Source organism: Drosophila montana, unplaced genomic scaffold, assembly GCF_035044405.1.
Source record: "Drosophila montana isolate Dmon_TW-CO22-7 unplaced genomic scaffold, ASM3504440v1 contig_2106_1, whole genome shotgun sequence".
In the NCBI taxonomy this organism is placed as follows: Eukaryota; Metazoa; Arthropoda; class Insecta; order Diptera; family Drosophilidae; genus Drosophila; species Drosophila montana.
Genome location: NW_026997017.1, coordinates 1,175,230 through 1,194,118, shown reverse-complemented (window position 1 = coordinate 1,194,118; position 18,889 = coordinate 1,175,230). Strand labels below are relative to the sequence as shown.

At 41.5% G+C, this 18,889-nt stretch overlaps 5 protein-coding genes across 7 annotated transcripts; 3 read left to right on the top strand and 2 right to left on the bottom strand.

Annotated features, from left to right (window-relative positions):
* The first annotated feature begins 3,457 nt into the window (after window positions 1-3,457).
* LOC135426877 (putative uncharacterized protein DDB_G0271606) lies at window positions 3,458-6,923 on the top strand. The gene is given in 2 exon segments (XM_064680204.1): window positions 3,458-4,198; window positions 5,763-6,923. Coding segments are annotated over 2 exon segments (1,323 nt in total). The 5' UTR covers window positions 3,458-3,887; the 3' UTR covers window positions 6,775-6,923.
* A 55-nt stretch (window positions 6,924-6,978) lies between these two features.
* Window positions 6,979-13,425, top strand: LOC135426874 (uncharacterized protein DDB_G0284459). Of its 2 annotated transcripts, none has more exons than XM_064680200.1 (3): window positions 6,979-7,751; window positions 9,845-10,047; window positions 13,273-13,425. In XM_064680200.1, exons 1-3 carry the CDS (start codon window positions 7,157-7,159, stop codon window positions 13,321-13,323), a joined length of 849 nt encoding a protein of 282 aa, XP_064536270.1. In that variant the 5' UTR covers window positions 6,979-7,156; the 3' UTR covers window positions 13,324-13,425. The 2 variants fall into 2 exon arrangements, with proteins under 2 accessions (XP_064536270.1, XP_064536269.1); XM_064680199.1 differs by lacking the exon at window positions 13,273-13,425 and adding an exon at window positions 10,105-13,156 and having other exon boundaries at window positions 6,981-7,751.
* On the bottom strand, window positions 13,177-14,735 carry LOC135426876 (uncharacterized). The gene is made up of 3 exons (XM_064680203.1): window positions 14,426-14,735; window positions 13,425-13,533; window positions 13,177-13,359 (listed from the first exon to the last, which is right to left on the bottom strand). Exons 1-3 carry the CDS (start codon window positions 14,681-14,683, stop codon window positions 13,355-13,357), a joined length of 372 nt encoding a protein of 123 aa, XP_064536273.1. The 5' UTR covers window positions 14,684-14,735; the 3' UTR covers window positions 13,177-13,354.
* A 41-nt stretch (window positions 14,736-14,776) lies between these two features.
* LOC135426873 (uncharacterized) lies at window positions 14,777-16,701 on the bottom strand. The gene is made up of 2 exons (XM_064680198.1): window positions 15,883-16,701; window positions 14,777-15,824 (listed from the first exon to the last, which is right to left on the bottom strand). The coding sequence occupies exons 1-2, from the start codon at window positions 16,623-16,625 to the stop codon at window positions 15,086-15,088; spliced, it is 1,482 nt and encodes a 493-aa protein (XP_064536268.1). The 5' UTR covers window positions 16,626-16,701; the 3' UTR covers window positions 14,777-15,085.
* A 293-nt stretch (window positions 16,702-16,994) lies between these two features.
* On the top strand, window positions 16,995-18,712 carry LOC135426875 (uncharacterized). 2 transcript variants are annotated; one of them, XM_064680202.1, is made up of 3 exons: window positions 16,995-17,330; window positions 17,440-17,526; window positions 17,687-18,712. In XM_064680202.1, the coding sequence occupies exons 1-3, from the start codon at window positions 17,271-17,273 to the stop codon at window positions 17,957-17,959; spliced, it is 420 nt and encodes a 139-aa protein (XP_064536272.1). In that variant the 5' UTR covers window positions 16,995-17,270; the 3' UTR covers window positions 17,960-18,712. The 2 variants fall into 2 exon arrangements, 1 of the variants encoding a protein (XP_064536272.1); XR_010435968.1 differs by having other exon boundaries at window positions 17,268-17,330; window positions 17,440-17,609; window positions 17,687-17,834.
* Window positions 18,713-18,889: the final 177 nt, after the last annotated feature.

Below are 18,889 nucleotides of genomic sequence, written 5' to 3'. Positions count from 1 at the left end.
GACATACATAGCCAATTTTATGTTCTATTTTTTGTTGCCATTTTTAAATGAATATGAATTAAATATTCAGTGGCTGCTATTTAGCATCTGTGCCAAAGTCGAATGCGAGTGGCGGCCGCTGCCCGTTTCCTGAAGTATTTGTCTGCGCGTACTTGTTGTTGTTCTTGTTGTTGTTGCTGTTGATGTTGTTGTTGTTGTTGTTGTTGTTGTTGTTGTTTGTGTTGGCGTTGCTGTCAGTGGCTGCTTCCTGCGTAGCGGCAGCGGTTTATTGAACGTGCTATGTTGAAAAATTATACTTAAATTGTATATACATATACTGTGTTTGTGTGTGTGTGTGTGTGTGTGTGTGTAAGTGATAAGGCATAATAAGTGTGTCACACAGACATGCGGCGACAACAACAAGTAAAACACGGCGGCTTTTGTGTCATAGTGGAGCGAAAACCTTTTGCTGATTGTGATTGTATTTGCTTATAATGTAATGCAAGCCAGAGTGTCCGTGAGTGTGTATGTGTACGTTGTTTGTGTGAAAGGGAAAAGCTCACGTATGTGTGTCAAATACACACACACACACACACGCACACATGCCAGCTAGCTGTCAGTGTCATTTGACGAAACTCTCTCCTGCTCGCTCGCTCACTCGCTCTTGCCCCATCTCCTTCTCGTTCTAATGCTGCTCCTTGAACATGATGACAACAACTCTTAACGGTTGTTTTTAATTGTGTGCATAGTTTTAAAGCCATTTAAGTGGGACGTGGCTGCGCGCATTGCCTACATTCAGGCGCACCGCACGCGACATAGATGCACATGCATGCATGTATGTGTGCATGTGCATGTGCGCATGTGTGCATGTGTGTATGTGCTTTGCAGCTCCCCCTCCGCCAGTCGCTTGTCTTTGAGGGTCCTTGCTAGCAAATAAGCATGGCAATTACTTGAAATGGATACTGCTACGCACACACACACACACACACACACACACACACAAACCCACATGCATACACATACATACGCACGCACACAAACAGCGACTTCCTGCGTATTTGTGCAAATGAGGTTGGATTTCTTGTGAAATTTTTATTAACTATTTATATCCGCATCAAATGCAGGACTTGCCTTGGGGCAGGATATAGCCCCAACCAACACCCCCCCCCCCCCCCACCATGCCCCTTCCGCTATCCATTGTTTTCATCCCCTTTGACAGGGGCCAGCTCAAATTGCAGTTTTAATGGGTCTTCTGCAGCAATTACTCATAAAATGCCCGCTAAGTAAAATGGCGCTGATTTGCGGTAAATTAATGAGAGAGTAGACGGTTATGTAGGGAATGAGCACACCTGGTTCTTCCGCTGATTGATTAACAAATCGCCACCGAAACTTGCCAACGACAGTTAGACAACAGACGTCCATTCCATTTCATATATTCGATGTCCTCTATTTCCGTCCGGCGGGTGAGCTGTTATTTAGATGCGCACATATACATAGATATTGCATTGCATGTCTTGATATCATCATCAGAACTCGAAATAAATCATCCGCTCGCCCCACAATTCTATATATACATATATACTATTCAAACCCTTGACTGATGTGCCTCTAAAGTGCCTGCATATCAATCTCAATTGGCATATTGGCATATCAATAATGCAACAAATTATGAACAGCTTTTCGTAATGCCTTTTTAATGCTTATCCAACTTGACAACGTTAAGCCGTACAGCACTTACCTAACATACATAAGTGGTAAAGCGCTTTTCAAGGTCGAGATGTTAGAGTGACGCAGTTAATGTTAATGTTAAAGTGGCTCATTTAACATAAATAGCATAGCTGCAAAGCGCTGCTCAAGGTCGTGATGACGCGTTTTATATTACTGTCCAATTAGTTGTCCAATTAGCTGCCCTCATTAGAGCTCTTAAAAAGTCCTCGTGCCAAAGAGATGCTGTTAGTGCTTAGAACACATTCACACAATGCTATAAATAAAGCTTAAGCAGCTTTTGCAGCGCGTTTGTGGCACATAAAATAAATAAAGTACTACTTAAACTAGTATTCATATTAACAGGACAACTTTAAGCCACATTTACTGTTAGTTTATGCGGTCATATTAGAGCTTTAAAATCGCTGTTTCATTTACGCAGCGTAACATGGCGCTAACTTGGCTGTCAAGCTCGCACTGTTAAAGTAACGCTATTATCGAAAATTTGATTAATTGCTCATAACATAGCGTAAACCTTAGTGTTAAGTTCGCTGTTATCGTAAATGTGAATAATGACTCTTCAGATAACGTAACAGTAAATGTTAAGTGTGCGAACTGTTAAAGTGACGCTGTTAAGGCGAGACTGAAGCGCACATACTCAATGCTCAAAGGAAGCAAAAGATATCCATTAATAAAAACTTATCAGAACGCAAATTTATATAAATATTGACACAAGGCCTAATGAAGACCCGAAACTAAAACGCACAACGCTCTTTCCAATTATAACGTACACACACACACACACACATATGTTTATGCATATGTATGTTTATATACAGTTATATATATATGGAATCTGCCTTTAAATTGTAATTAGAGACTGTTTTGAAATGCCAAATGGAATTTTATTTGCCTGTTATCAGCCCGCAGCTCAATTAAGTCGAGGCCAATTGATTGAAGCGCCTCGGGTATGCACTCGATTGTTCCCGGAATGTTCCCAGATCGGGGGCACAGTCTGTTTCGTAATGATTTATAGCGCAACTGAAGTGCGGGCTTACCGAACATTATTTGCCTTTTATAGCAGTTATTTGTTGACGATATTTGTTTTGCATTTGAATAACATTGTTTGGCTTATTGTTGCTGACGCGCCAAAAGAAACATGCAAATGGGCCCCCCCAAAAAAAAAACGTAACGAACCAAGGGGGTGGAAGGGGGGCGGGGGGAGGGAGGAGCAATTGTAGGTATGGATGGGATGTACCAGTTACAATAGTTAACGACATGAAAACGACTAATTTGACTATTGGCAAAGGCACAGGCTGAGCACCTACCTAAACAACTGTTCTCATACCCTGTACTCAGAGGCAGAGGGTGTATTAATTGAGTAGTCTCTTCAAGTAGAAAAAATTCTTTAATTCAACGTTTGCTGTATATATATTCTTGATTCAAATAGATCTGACTGTCTAGCTGTATAAAGGAACAGTTTGTATGCAGCTCAAACTGGGAATTTTAATAATTGTATATCAAATGCAGCTCTGTTTCAAATAATCGATAACTCTACGTAGCCACAAATCGATAATTATCATAAGCAAGGCTTATTTGGCGCGAATTCTACAAATTAAAGTAGCTAAAAACTCAAAATTCAACTCAACTCAACTCAAATATCAATTCAACTTTCGATTTCCGATAGCTGCAGTTATTCTTTTCCAATTCGATAAATATCGATCTTTAGCTTTTTCGATAAAACGTTCTTAGCGTTTATTTTCTTAATGACATATGGTATTTTTACGTCTCAGTTATTCGATCAAGTCAGTTTACAAAGTATCGACTAGCCGAGCATTTGCGTGGAATAAGAGGGGAACTGGGGCTCCTGGGGTTCTTGACATCGAGGGGTCCTCTACAAATCGCTGACTGACGTGATAACAAATAACCGCAAATTGTTGCCAGACAGAAATATTGTGATTTTGTTTTGTTGTATCCAATCAATGCAAATACAAATGTTTGTACATAATTTCCACAGCCCAACCCCCAATATCCAGCTGGTTAGAAGCTAGAGGTTATGATTAGTTGCTCTGGGTTGGAGCCCATCAATGTCAAGTCTGTAGTTTGCTTTGTTGGCTACATCCAAACGGTTCGGCCGGGCAGCAGGCGCGCGTGATTTAGTCGATATACATATATATATATATATATAGTATTGCTATAGTCCGATGTCCGATCTGGCAGTTGTGGGCCTGCCGCTGCGCGTGGGCGATAAGTTTGCGCCGGATCTGAGCATGCGACGCATTTTTAACACAAAATGCTTTCGCTTCGAGCGCCAACAGCACGAGGTGGCCAATCATTATCGCGACTTTAAGCTGCAGCAATCGTCGCTGCCGCCGAGTCGCAGCTGCCACCTGCCGCTGCGGCAACGTCTCGTGCGTCAGCGTCGGGCACGCAGTCGCCTCCAGCGTCCAAACTTTGCCTCGCCCTGTGCTCAATTCCGTGCCGAGTTGCCCGCCCATGTGCACTATTTTCCAAGGTACACAACACTAATTTTAATGACTCTGCGTATGTGTGTGTGTGTGTGTGTGGGGTGTGGATGACAGTTGGTGTCATAAATGTGTATAGGCCGTTCGCCCCACCCTGGCAATACGGCAATGCGGTTGACGTGAAATTTCCGACACATCTTCAGCTCGAGTTTCGTGCCCTTTGCCAGCCCCTCCGTCCATCCCTCCCCGGTGACCCCGCCCTCTCAACCTCTCACACCACCAGCTCGTCTGACGTCAGTGTTGATAAGCGTTGGCACATGGTGTGCTGTGTGTTGGTTAGCGAAGCGAGAAGGCGGGGCCAACATTCTACATTGGGTTTATCCACATTTAAATGCTGATAGTGCAGCAAAATATATATTCGGAATATCCCAAAATGTCCACTTATGCTGGCATCATAAAATAGTCCATAATGACGCTCAAAGCGGAAATATACACAGTTTATTCTCGAGATATCGCAATCTGAGTCTTGATTGTAATCGAAGGAGGGGAATTCCTTGTGATGCAGCGGCACATTTTCTGGCAGGAAGATCTCCTTTCTATTCGATTTTAATTAACAAAACTAATTGACTACTTAAGGGAATAGAAAGGAAATCCACATCGTAAAATACTTCCTTAATATCAAATCGTTCTATTTTTGTATATTCCATTCCATTTTATTCCATACTATCTCTTATTGCCTATTCTAATAATATCAAGAATAAGCTGAGTATTTTACTGAACAGCTGAGCTCTATCCTTAAGTACACAAATCCTGTAATCCAATCTTATAATCAATCTGATACTTCAGAAAAAGAATCGAGGTAAGGGTCATAGATTATACCGAAAAGAAAACTTCCTAGCTCTACCCAGAGTTGATTCGTTTTCGTGAAACGGAGCTAGCATCGATTTTTGAGTAAATATTTTCATGCTTTTCAGCTGGCACCTGTTTAATATTAACTTTTGGCTATCAATGCTCTCCGAATTTCGAGACTAAGCTAATAAATTAGGCAGCCAAGAAGCTTAGCTCTCAGCCTGCAAATAATGAAGTACAGTCCCATCCATCATCTTGTTTTACTTTCATTAGTTTTTCTATTGATTTTATCAAACACTGAGTTCAGCCCGGGGTAACCTTTGCCAAAGGTATTTCCAAAGGAAAACCAGAAAGAGAAAAAGAGAAGAAGAAAAAAAAAGGAAAAAGAAAAGGAGCCACTTCCGCGTCGCACTTAACCTCACTTGTTGACATTGCCCATAAACGATAACGATAACGATAAGTAAATAAGCTGTACAGTGGCATTTTGCGTGCTTGTGTGGAAATCGTTGTTTGATTTTATTAGCCCATCCTCCCATCCCCCATCCCCCCATCCTGCCATTCCCCCATCCCCCCTTGGATTCCGTATGCTCGTTTGTTTCATTTTGTTATTTATTTCATTTGTTTGCCTGTTTGTTCAGTCGTACGTGAATACGTTTAGTGCTCGGCATTGTTGTAATTAATGTTTCGGCCTCCCTCCCATACCCTACCCTCCCCTCCCCTCCCCTACCGCCAACGCGCCACTTTTATGGCCGGGCCTAATTACAGATTCGACAATACGTATGCACCCCGTGGCCGGCAAACGATTTGCTCGGCTGAGCCACCGGACGACACCTACAACGATACGCTGCGTCGCATCAGGAGCGCCCACAGCAGCGCCCAACTGAAGGCGCTTGTCGAGCGGCATTTAAACTGACGCAGCGGCGTCGGCGGCGGCGACAGCGGCGCCGGCAAGAGGGGGGCAATTGGAACGGGCACGAGGACGTGCAATGATGGCAACCACAAATGGCAACAACGTGACCAACGCGGCGGCAGCACCAGCAGCAAATATGAGCAGTGTGTTTTAAATATTAATACGGCAAAGGTGGAAAGCCTACAACGGCAGCAGCGACATCGTCGCATCGATCTGTCTACATATTTGCAACTCGCCAGTGGCTACTACGAACGGGGGTTGCATGCCAACATCAAGTACCTGCAATCGATTGGACAGCGTAATGCAATAAAGCATCAGCAGCAGCAGCAGCAGCAACAGCAACAGCAGCAGCAGCGCCACAGGCAGCGACGCTTCTCATTGGAAGCCTGGCCGCAGCAGCAAACAGTTGATCAGCAGCAGCAATTGAGTGAATTTTTTAAGAATTTGCGCCAGCGCGAGCGTTGCCAGACATTGCTTGACCAGGGCTGCACAACAGATGCCATAAGCGTGCACATAACGCCAGTGCTGCGCGCCGAAACGGACATGTGTGATTATGTAAGGCAGTGTGGTGAGAATAGCAACAATAATATTGAGAGTAGCAGCAACAACAGCAACAGCAGCGATCGCAGCAGCAGCACTAACAGCGCTTTAACAGCGCCAATCGATCAACGCCAGCAGCAGCAGCAACGCAAGCTGTACGAAATTATCGATAACTTCAGCCAATTGAGTTTGCGCGATAACAGTCTGCCGCTCATTACGCTCACGGACTACACGCAACAGGTGGCGCTTTATGGCGCCAATTTGGATATTGCCGGCGATTGTGCAAACACCCAACGAAACCGAACCACCAACATAATACAACTGTAATACGCGATAGCAGCAGCAGCAGCGGCATCAACAACTGCAATTAATTGCCAACAACCAACAAAAAAAAAAAACCAACAAAAAAAACAAACAAACAAGCAGCAAAAATAGACAACAAAATAAACGCTGAACAAAGCAAAAACGCGCACGTCATCGGAAATCGTATTTTTTTTTTTTGTTTTTTATATGCAAAAGGCAGACAAACAACGACCAGAAGCAACAATAATCACAATAACAAAAACGACAACAACAGCTACAATAACAACACCAACAACAACAACAACAACAACAAAAACAACAGCAGGCGGCAGCTCATAACGGCTAGAACAAAATATAAAACGGCTTTTGAGCCAAACTATTGCGTATTTGGCGAGGCGCTCGAACAATGGTTGCGGCTGCTGCCGACGTTCAAATAACAGCAATAACAACAACAACAACAACAACAACTATTAGCGACGCAGCGCTGCCAACGCCAGCAGCGACGACGACGACATCAGCGAACGCCAATAGCAGCGGCAGCAGCGTTCAATTTGCAGCATTAGCGGCCGCAAGTGCCAGCGATACACAAGCTGCGACCTCCAATTCAAATAATAACAACAACAACAACAACAACAACAACATCAACAGCAGCAGCAGCAAAAAGCATATTGATAAGCGCGACAGCAGCAACAACAACAACAACGACAACATGTCAGATGCAAGCGACGCCGATGCCGCCAAAGCAACAGGCACATCAACAACACCAACAACAACAGTAACAGTAACAACAGCAGCAGCAGCAGCAGCAGCAGCAGCAGCCTCTGCTGCAGCCGCGCCCACCAAAAGCGCCGTTAGCCAGCGCAATGTGGACATCAAAATCGAGAAATGCAGCAACATGGAGGCGGCCACACAGCAGCTGACCAAAAAGGTGCTCAAACTCGATTTGGGCGGCAAGAATCTGGATGAGTACTCGCTCAAGTCGCCAAAATCGCCCATCGCGGGTAAGTTTCAAGAATATATATATACTATATGTATGTATTTGTGTATGTATGTATGTATATACAAATTGTGTGTGCATATGAATTGAACAAACCCCGTTCCTAGGCCCCAGCTATGTTCAAGGTAAACGCAAACAAGCCAGCGCCTATAAAGAAGAAAATTAAAAAAAAAACACACACACAAGTAGGCGTGCCTTGATCAGAGAGAATGCCCGACTAGGAGATACCCTGAACACAGTAACAAGCCGATGCTGTCGCAGCGAACATTCTAGCTTTTTTCTATACATGTGTGCACAATGCACACAATCACAGACACGCACACAGGCACATTTACGTACACAGACACATACACACACGCCCTCACGCTGCGCACTTTACGCAGCGGCTGCGCTTTTAATCCTTAAGTGGAATATATCTGTGTGTACTATACAAGAATTTAATTTAGGTGCTAAATTTTAAAGATTATTTATCGATATACATCGATATTATCAAAACAAAAAAACTTATCAAATCGCTCTGCGTATAATATATAAGAATATGTGTATATATATATTTCAAAAGTCAAGTCTATTTTCTAGTTTTATGCACACAGGCAGAGACAGAGATACAGCTAGATCCCCTCAGCTTATTGTCCTGATCAAATATATATGTATATATATATTCGGAGATGCTTCCTTTCGCCTGTTACCTACATTTGCACAAAAACATAACACCCTTTTTACACATTTTTAATGGGCTCAGGGTATAATTATCAATACGCACATGAGCTAAAGTACAGTAGAACAAATAGCACAGCGACTGCAGGAACTAAAAAATATGTTGTCTATTTTGTTAGCCAGTTTGAACCTTTGACTTTTACGCTCGTTTTATCACTAAACAAATAAAATAGATTTTTATGCGTTGCTTCGTTAGCCAAATATTTGTGTTAAATGTGACAACAGCGCTGGCAATTTTATTAGCCGCCAGCTTTACAGCACGTAAACTCTTCTAAGAAACTTAGAAATTTCGGCAAAGTAAACGTTTGCAGTGCCGCAAACACAAAGCACGCACCAAACCAATTCGGTTTTAGCAACCAACAAGTCGGAGGCACATTTTGTGGGGTTCCTTGTAAAGTTCATGTTAAATTTACGCATTTTTTGCAAGTTTGGCAACTACATTGGGAAAGAAAGGTGGCAACTCTGCTTTTAGATCGGCCAGAGCTACAATTAGCCTTAAACAGTTTGAGCTAATTTGATCAGACGCTTTGCCATTAACCAATTGGAAGCTAAGTTTAACCACCTCTTAAATATATATAAAATGTGATGACAGCGTTGCCACCTGTTTGAACTAAGCTAGCAATAACAATTTGATGGCACTTGAGGGATACGAACTTAACTATAACAAGCTGAAATTTAATAGTGTTAAACAACATATTATCGATAACTAAACGATAAGTGTTTGACAACATATTATCAATAACTAAACGATAAGTCTGAAACAGCATATTATCGATAACTAAACGATAAGTGTTTAACAGCATATTATCGATAAATATCGATTGATTGATTAGGTTTTTGGGGCATAACTCGAAAATTGTGTTACAGATCGGAAAATTTAGTTTCCGAATTGCCAGCTTTAATTCGCCTGGGCTGAGGAAAGGGCACGCCCATCGAAGTGCTGAGTTTTTGAGGCAGGCTTCGTTTCCGTTTTTGCGTGTCCTCACTGTAGTTTACACAATGTTTTTTATATGTACATACATATATGACGTTCTCTCGGGTAGCTCAAATGTCATGTGGCTTGAATTGATTTTTCCATGAAAACTGATCTAAAACACACACACACACGCACACACACACACACACACGCACACACACAGCTTGCGAAAATTGATCTGCGAAACATTTGAAAACAAAATGTTCGAGTCGGGGCTTTCGGTTAGACGCCAAGAAACTGTGGAGAGTGCCCGTTTTTAAATTTTTATATTTTCATTTTTTAATTCTTTTTAACGATCGTCTTGCCTTATCGCATGTGTGTGTGTGTGCGTGTGTGTGTGTGTGTGCGTTTGTTTAGTGTGTGTATTTTTTATTATTATTAATTAATGGTGTATTTATTTGCAGCACGTTTGCCGCATCAAACATCATTGACGTCATCGGTGGACGTTGAAGATCGAAAGACATTACGAGAGGCCTTATACCAGGGTATATTCCATCGACATCGGCGCACCATATTCGCCGTCGGCAGCTTCCTTCGAATGCTGCGCAGCCGGAACTCGCAGTATAATACCATACGCAGCTCGTCGGAGGGCGAGGATATCGATGAGGTTAGATAAGAATATATCCAATATGGGGTTGCCTAACCTATCATGCTAAATGTGTAGTGTATTGGCCAGAGACAACACTCGAAAACATCAGCAGCAACAGCAAAAGCAACAGCAACAAAAGCAACAGCAACATCAGCAACATCAACAACAACATGAATACATCAACAACAATAAACAAGAACAACGACAATCTGGATTATAATATGGAACTTGTTTTAGATGGAACATAGTGCAGCCAGTCGCACAACTTGTCGTTCGTTGCATTCTCTATTTTACTTTCATTTAATCATCTTCTCTTCTTTCTTAATACTGCAATTATTATTTAGCACGATATTTGGGTGGATCCATTGATGCAGGCCGCGTCTTGTTCTTTTTTTTTAATTTTTGTTAAGCATAATCTAGTATATATACCTATATATATATATATGTATATATATATATATAAAGCATATAGCTTCTAGTTTTTAGTGTATATGTAGATTCGTTGTAATCATGGCTTGTATGTATGTATTTGTATCTATTATATACGGGGCTGCACAGCCGCAAAAGACTTGTTGCTGGTTCACGGTTCACGGTTCACGCGCGGAACCAGTCGCAACTCGTCGCCTGGTTCACGGTTCACGCGTGGAACCAGTCGCGGCAAAGAACTTCGAATCCGGCTCAAGATTCAAATGTTTAACAAATTTGTCAAAGCTTAGACTTAAATGTTGAACTATTTTGTATGATTTTTAAGTTGGTTTCTTTTTGCATATTATAGGAATGGTTTTTTTTAAATACTAATACTAAGCTAGTCGGCTCAAGGTCCATGTTAGTTTTCTTATATTTATATATGTAGATAATTGTCGAAAGACAAGATATGAGCAGGATTCTATCAAACAGCAGACTTTGCTATCGACTCTAGGCTCTTGCTCGCTCGTACCTAAAACTTGTTGCGAATTACAAGTTGATTTGTTGTTGTCAATAACTTGTACTTGTTATTATACCTATTATGCACAGATCTCAAGCCGGCCAGCTTAATATTAATATAATAATAATAATAATATTTTTTCGGAATTAGTTAAGTTATTTGATTAAAATTGAACGCCGGATTCGAAGCTTTGCGGCCTGCAGTCTCGGATGTATAATGTATGGCTATGCTAAAACAAAGAAGAGTAATAAGAAATCGCTTTTCGCTCATATACAACTCCATTTATGATCATGTTAAGCTAACCTTAGCATTATATACAAGAAAGAAAAACAAAAATAGTTTCATTCCAAAAAGCAAAGCCCCAAAACAAAGCAACCATAAGACTAGCCACAATGTTGTGTTTAGCATTTAGTCAGCGGACTTGAGTTAAGTCAAAGTTAGTTGCACTTAATTATTGTTTAGTTGTTCATTTATTTCATATTTAATGCATTCCGAGAACATTTTCAACAACAACAAAACTGAGCTGAAAACATTCCCTCATCTGGACAACAAATTTGTCTCTGTCTGCTCCTTTGCCTTTTCCCTTTCTGCAAGCAAACGGATCTGAAAGACGCCTTATATTCAAACAAAATAATAATAATAAATAAATAAACAAATAAAATAATATAAAAGAAGTAAATAATTTTAGTATTTAAAGCCGTTTTTCTTATATAAGCCAAATGTGAGCCTAAGCTAGAAGAAATGCATTAATATCCATGCGTGTTATAATGTAATACTGTAATACTGTAATACTGTCAAACTGTAAAACTGTTATACTATACAACTGTAATACTGTTTATAACTGTACAACTGTGTAAAACTGCGCCTCGTTAACTCGATAACAATTCGATTGTCGATCGATCAATTTTGGTTTTGCAACTTGCAGAGAGCTTGTTGATGGTTCTTTTTATTGATTTATTGCTTGATAAATGGAGAAAATCCATGACCATATATCAGACATTATAATTATTATAGATATATATTAAGTGTCTGTCTCTGTTTATCTCGAGCCAAGTTCACAGTTCTTAAGCTTAATTTTCTCTTAATCAGAGTCTCATATATTATATAACAAATAGAATATTACAGAAATTGTTGTTACGTTTCTTCTCTTAGCCTTGTTCTAGAATTTATCCATAGTATATATCGTAACGCTTAGGCCCATTTAATTTCTATGAAAACTATGTTAATGAAACCTGGTACAGATGCTTTTCTTTTTTGATACATAAAGTTAGCACATAAAACGCAATAGACTTGATCCGATTAGTACAACATATAGTAGCCATATTTATTAAGTTGTTAAGCCGAATAACTTTGTTTTTTACACATAAACCAGACCAAAATCAATAAGAACAAGTTTCCGTAAGCCTTATACAAAATATATATATATATACACATATATGTATATATATAGAGCCAAATTTGGTTGGACCAATATACAAAATAGATAACATAGAATCCATAGATATTTGTGTTATTGTGTGGTAAAGTTTAAATATTTTTTATAAAGATCGATATAGGACTCGTAGAATATATATATATATAGATATATAGAGGCTATATGCAGGATCGAATGCTAGACTTTGGTTTTAGATCAGTTTGTCTGGGAATAAAGCTCTCTGCAAGTGCCAGCCAGATGTTAGCTTCTTACTTTTGAATTATAATAGTTTAAAAAACCTGTTTTTTTTGAGAATATTGTTAAAGTCAGTTTTCATTGCTAAGGGAACAAACAAAAGTATAATACTTATATGAAAATATTGTAAAGCCGCACAAGAACCTAATGCATATATATATATTATATATGAATATATATGCATATATATGCATATAGTTCGATATATAAATGCCTAATTATAGTTCCAACAGGCAGTAAACTAATGTATACCTCTTGATTTGCAGTAAACAGGCTACACACGCGTATAAGTATGTTGGTACACATGATATGATATGATATACTATATATATATATATATATATATATATATACATATATGTATTTTAGAGCATTTTTGTTTAGTGCTAGAGAAAACTAATGTTAAATGAGATTTTGTACAGCGATATACCCTAAGTGTATACCCTATGAAAAAAAGAAACAAAACACATTCATGACATACCAGAGGAAAAAAAAAAAGAGAAACTGTTGAAAATTGTTTGATAGTTAAAATTGCATATGCTATAAAGTATACATTTCATTATTACTACATGATTAAGTTTTTTTTTTTTTTTTTCCAAATAAAAACCAAATGAATTTCCGGTTAATGCAAATTGTTTTTTTGTTGCAGCTTCTCAAGGCGCGTAAACTTTTGAAATTGCCGCATCTGTTCGGTCGCTGATGGCGGCGAATCCTCGGAGTTTCGGATGTCTCTAAACTAATTGGCATTATTTATTATAACTGGAAACGGAATAAAAGCGCAATTTCAGGCAAAAAACATACGCGCTCGCCACCAAGTCGCATTTGGCAGCGTGAAAGCGGGCAGCACGGGCATCGGGAATGGGCTACCAGGTGCTCCAGGGCTGTTCACTTGGCCCAGCGCAGTCAGGAACTGGAAGAGTTGGCATTGTTTATAATGTCACGAAATATGCTTAAAAGGATTGCGGATTTGATAACAATATCTCTTCCATCTCTTTGCAAGATTGATTCTATTCGAATCTTATGGATCGGATAGAGTTTGCATTACCTTAAGAGTAGGATATATTTTTAAGCTAAGGCTAGATTCATTTTGGTGCGAGCCACGTTTCTTTTTCGTCAGTTGCCGAAAAAAACTGTATCTACCAAGACTTTCGGCTTAAAAAACAGCCTTTAAATAATTTGATAATTTTCTTTTAATATGCAGTTTTGACTGCAGACAGCGTATAAATAGATACCAGCCCGATCGGATTACCATATCAAGTAGCTGTCCTAGAAAGTCTTAACTACTTCACGTACAAGTCGAATATCAGAGTAGAAATGGAAAATTGTTTTCCCTAGTAACATTTTAAATTCAATTATATAGAACCATTTTAAAGATTTTTGGAAAGCATAAAGTTTAACCTGAGGTAAATTAGTCCGTTAGATTAAGTGCATTGCAAAGTTCCTGCTAATAACAAGCTGCACTCTTTTTAGACAAGTATGGCAACGCCACGTTTGGCAGGCTCAGTTGGTGCGAGTATTTGTGAAATTGTCTTTGAACTGACAAAATCGGAGACAATTGAGAATATGTCAAAGACTGACTGGCAATTAAATGAAGAATCGGTGCTGCCAGATGTGCAAAGCTAGGCCAGGTGGCAGCACTGCAATTCTAGCTTCAGGTCAAATACTTAACACCTTGATAAACTGCCTCGCAAGTATATGCAAAAGTCGACAAAAGTGCTTGTTAACTTTGACATGCGGATACAAGAGATTGAAGCTTGCTTTTCCTATTAGCGACTGTTGCTGCTGTCATTTGCAGCACTCACCTGCTGCGGACTGGCGGCCACCATGTAGGTGCCCTCATTGACAGCCTTTTGTATGCTGGCACGTATGTCGGCCGTTTCCTGTAGCTTCTGCGGCGTCACGCTCACCCTTGCCGCCTGTGAGGTGGGCAGCAAATCGGGCCGCATTAGCCACAAGGGCTGCACCACCTGGCGACGCGGCCTGGCCGCTGGCACGGCATAGACGTGGACAAGGCAAATGCCAATGCAGATGCAGCTCCAGATGATGGCACGCCCATGCATGTTGCGTTAAGCTGTAGACGTGACGGTTCACTGCTCGAGTCAAAGCTAGTTGGAGCTGTCGCAACTCAAAACTCAAAAAATAGTTCATCGCAATTTGATGAGGAAGTACACAATTCTGGCTTGTATTTCAATGTTGGCAGTTGTTGCACGCGAAAACGTGCCGCATTTTGGACATAGACAAATGGACAAAACACACACATTTGGATGGGGGGAGGCGGTGCGGGTGGGGTAAGGTGGAGGGGAGACACATTGATTTGAACATACATAGTTTAGTATACAATTGAACTTAGCTTAAGAACAGTGTCTGTGCGTGTGTGTGTGTATGTATGTGTGTGTGTGTGTGTGTGTGTGTGTGTGTGAGAGAGAGAGAGAAAGCGAGTGAGCATATTATCTGCCTCTCTTTCATATTTGCGCATTGCTCTGCTCGGCTTCTGGGTCAAATGTCTCGGCCGGCTCGTCTTTGATATGCACATCGTCATCTTCCTGGTCCTCCTTGCTGTTCTCATGCAGCAGCACATATTCGCGCGAGCTAAAGCCAAACTTGATGACATCCTTCTCCATCAGTTCATAGTATTTGCGTCCATCGATTTTCTTGTTGTTGAGAAACGTGCCATTTGCCGACTCCAAATCGATTAGATATAAACGCACCCGTTTGCCCTGACTGCCGTCATCGCGTGCGAAAGGCACCAGACGGTATTGGAGTGCTGCATGCTGCTTGGAGCAGCTGGGATGATCGACCGCCAGGTCGACCACTTTGCGATCGCGTCCCACCAGAAAACAGCTCTGTCGATGTATGTGAAGCGTGGGCAGCGCCGTCTCACCCTTGAAGGGATACAGACGCCAGCGACGTTTGGGCTTGCGCGCCTCCGGCGGCTCCGAGTATTTGACGACAACACCGTTCACTTTGTTGGTGTCCTCGGTGAGGGCACCACTCAGTCCAAAATTGGGTTTCTCCTTGTCGAGCGGCTCATCATCATTGGACGCCGGCGGCTTGTCCTTGTCATTTGGCTTGCCCCACTCAAAGTGCTCCTCGTCCCGGTTGCGATTGTCATTGCGACGCTGCTGCTGCTGGTGGCGACGCGGTCCACCGCCGCCTCTATAGGAACGCTCCCGTGGACTGCGGCTGTGGCTTCTGCTGCGCCTGCATGGGACGTAAATGTTAAGGTAAGTGTCGCACTCTTAAGTCTTCTTCTACTTACCGATGTGAATCGACGGGCGAGCGACGTGGTCGCTCCCGACGCTCGTTGCTGCGCATACGCTGCTGCTGCTGCTGCTGACGGCGATCCTTGCTGCGCTCTAGATCTCTATCGCGTTCCCGTTCCCTTTCGCGTCCGCGACGCACTTGATTGTCACGTTCACGGTCACGATCCCGCTCCCTGTCTCTGTCCCTCTCGCGTTCCCGCTCCCGCTCTCGCTCACGTTCGCGACTGCGACTTCGCTTGCGGGCTTTGTTTGTGTTTTTGCCGGAACCGTGTCGCTGGCTGGCGCCGCTGCGTTCAGGACTGTCCCATTTGGAGCGCTGCTCTTGCACTTTGCTCTCCACCGCAGCAGGCTCCCGTTGTTGTTGCTGTGGTTTTTCTCGTTTGGGCGTTGCGTCCTTGAGCACTTTCGTTTTTTTGGCGCGTTTGTTGTCACCGACAGATTTAGAGGCTTCGCTGCTGTCGCTGCTATTGCTGCTGCGACTACTGCTGCTGCGACTATTGCTGCTGCTACTGCTGCTGCTGCTGCTGCCGCTGGAGGAGGAGCTGGAGCTGGAGCTATCGCGTGCTATTTTTCGCTTGCGCGTTTTGCTCTTTTTGCGATTTACGGCTTCTGAATGCTTCTTGATTGTCTTTGATTTTGCTAACTTCGATTTGATGTCGTCATCGCTGGTCTGGGCCACCGTATCATTCTCGCTGCGCATGGCGCGCTCCTTGCTGCGCGCTTTGGCAACTTTCACCATATTTCACTTGAAATTATAAAAATATATGCGGCTTGATAAATCGAAAACACAAACACCTTTAAAATTATGCTAGTGATGACAATTGACTGATAAGCGGCATTGCCGTTAACAGCTGTTTGCCTATCGATACCCACCACTGTATCGATGCTGGCTCAGCTATGCTTATTTCAAAACAATTTGAAATGATGTTTTCAGCTTGATTAGCTTTTGATATGCAACATGTTTATCGATGCCGTTCAAATGACCTCACTTTGGTATATTTAGCTCGTTATTTCAGTAAATCTTACACATCGATATATCAAAACGACTCAACACTGATAACACTGAAATAATTTCGATACTATCGATATTCTAAGCTTAAACCGCGCCATGCCCATCACAAAGCGCTGTGCCTGTGCTGCCGCTGCAGCTGCGTTTAACACATAATTTTGTGCAAGGTTGCGAATTTTTATTTTAAGTATTTGTTTTTGTGATAGTGTTGCAGTGCCAGCGCCATGTTAACGTTATTGCTGTGCATGTAATAAACCGAATCTTGAAGAAAACGCCCAGCAGCTGCAGCAGTAGTCAAAAAAAAAATAAAATAAAGAAAAACCCGGATCTAAACAAACTGCAAGCTGAATTTGGACTGCGTTTTCGGCATTCACAATGACACCATTTGATGATTTCGTCTATTTGATAAATCACGTGCTGCTTGGCGAAGAGCCGGTAAGTAGGAACAACAACAACAACAACAGGAACGCACACACACACACAGTGCTGCCAGACAACACTAATCGAATTTATAATTGATTTTCATCTTCTATGCTCATATCAGACCATCGAGGATTTCATATTGCTTGTGGGCACACTGGTGGCCTTCATAGCGTTTATACTCTGGTGTTGTTTTCCCATACAGCCAAAGGTAGGTAAAAACATACGCAAACGCAAATACTGACACACACGCACACACAACACACAAGCACACACACACACACACTCACACAAGTATGTATGCATATGTATGGAAGGTATATGGAGGCCAATTACTAATTTGATTTTGATTTTATTTTGTTTTTGCATAGGAACCGGGCCAGCATCGACAATTTACGTGTAAAATCATACAGAATCACATCAAGGCATTCGATGCGGCCACCAGTAATGACAATGGCACTGCAACTGCAACGGCAACTGCGACTGCGACCAGCAGTAACGGCAGTAACGGCAGCGCCAGCTTCTTAAATGGCGCCGGCAACGCAAGTACACAATACAATGGCGGCGGCGGCAGTTACAGCAAAAACGGCACCGTTGCCATGCACAACTATTACGTTAAGAACGGACACCACTGTTGCACCTAATGTGTGTGTGGCCCAATGAAATATGGAACTTAACCAGGCCCAAGGCACTGGCTTCAAAGCTTCGACCAAGTCAACAACAAAAATTTTCGAAATTGTTTGCCAATTCTGATTTGAAATTATTTAACTTGCGTTTGTTCCTTTCTCTCTCATATTAACTCGGAATTACTTTCTTCAGTGTTCTATTAATGTCAGTAGAAATTGTGCCAATTGGTTGTTCAAAACGCAGCTAAAAGCTATAAAAAGCGTTCTGAACGTTGCCCTCCACCCCAGGGCAAAGAACAGCCCCCTGTTTAAACATGTTTGCATATGTAATTCGCAGGCACATTTGAATTGTAATTGCTCAGACTGATTTGTTCATGGGGGGAAAATGCATTTTATGCATTCCCCCGTGACGGCTAAGAAAACCACACAAAAATGTGTACGAAATGTTAAGCGTTCGTGTAGGGCGCAAGTTTTTAAAACTTCTCTTGTTTAGTATGTATTGTATTGCGTTCGAATACCAAAATTACACACGAGCATGTTAAGAAAAAATATGACAAAAGTTGAACAGATAAAAAACAAAAAGACAAGGAAACCAAGCAACTATTTATAAGTATTTATTATGATGAAAAACAAGAACTAATTGCATATTTATACGCATGTTAATATTATTACAATCGCTTACGATCCCCAGACATTTGCCCGCATATAGCGCAAAAAACTAAACAAAAAAAAAGAACAATTATTAAGTCTAGCTAGCTTTATGGAGGGCGAGCAGCTACAGTGCTGGTTATTTGATTAGAAACATTTATCGGAGTAAAGCTAGTGACGCGGATTACGGATTATCTGTTTTATGTCTGTAAGATATACTCACACACACACACACACATTATCATACAAATTGACTAGCATAGTTATAATTATGTTTTAATAAGTTGTCATTGAAAATTG

What these genes read in the sequence shown, in the direction of transcription:
- LOC135426873 (XM_064680198.1), bottom strand. Translation starts at nt 16,625, where the DNA reads ATGGTGAAAGTTGCCAAAGCGCGCAGCAAGGAGCGCGCCATGCGCAGC. An exon ending in TCGCCCGTCGATTCACATCG is followed by an intron (nt 15,825 to 15,882) that starts GTAAGTAGAAGA and finishes CGTCCCATGCAG; the next exon opens with GCGCAGCAGAAGCCACAGCC.
- LOC135426875 (XM_064680202.1), top strand. Translation starts at nt 17,271, where the DNA reads ATGACACCATTTGATGATTTCGTCTATTTGATAAATCACGTGCTGCTT. An exon ending in TGCTGCTTGGCGAAGAGCCG is followed by an intron (nt 17,331 to 17,439) that starts GTAAGTAGGAAC and finishes TGCTCATATCAG; the next exon opens with ACCATCGAGGATTTCATATT. An exon ending in GTTTTCCCATACAGCCAAAG is followed by an intron (nt 17,527 to 17,686) that starts GTAGGTAAAAAC and finishes GTTTTTGCATAG; the next exon opens with GAACCGGGCCAGCATCGACA.
- LOC135426876 (XM_064680203.1), bottom strand. Translation starts at nt 14,683, where the DNA reads ATGCATGGGCGTGCCATCATCTGGAGCTGCATCTGCATTGGCATTTGC. An exon ending in TGGCCGCCAGTCCGCAGCAG is followed by an intron (nt 13,534 to 14,425) that starts GTGAGTGCTGCA and finishes CAACTCTTCCAG; the next exon opens with TTCCTGACTGCGCTGGGCCA.
- LOC135426874 (XM_064680199.1), top strand. Translation starts at nt 7,157, where the DNA reads ATGGTTGCGGCTGCTGCCGACGTTCAAATAACAGCAATAACAACAACA. An exon ending in GCCAAAATCGCCCATCGCGG is followed by an intron (nt 7,752 to 9,844) that starts GTAAGTTTCAAG and finishes ATTTATTTGCAG; the next exon opens with CACGTTTGCCGCATCAAACA. An exon ending in AGGGCGAGGATATCGATGAG is followed by an intron (nt 10,048 to 10,104) that starts GTTAGATAAGAA and finishes CTAAATGTGTAG; the next exon opens with TGTATTGGCCAGAGACAACA.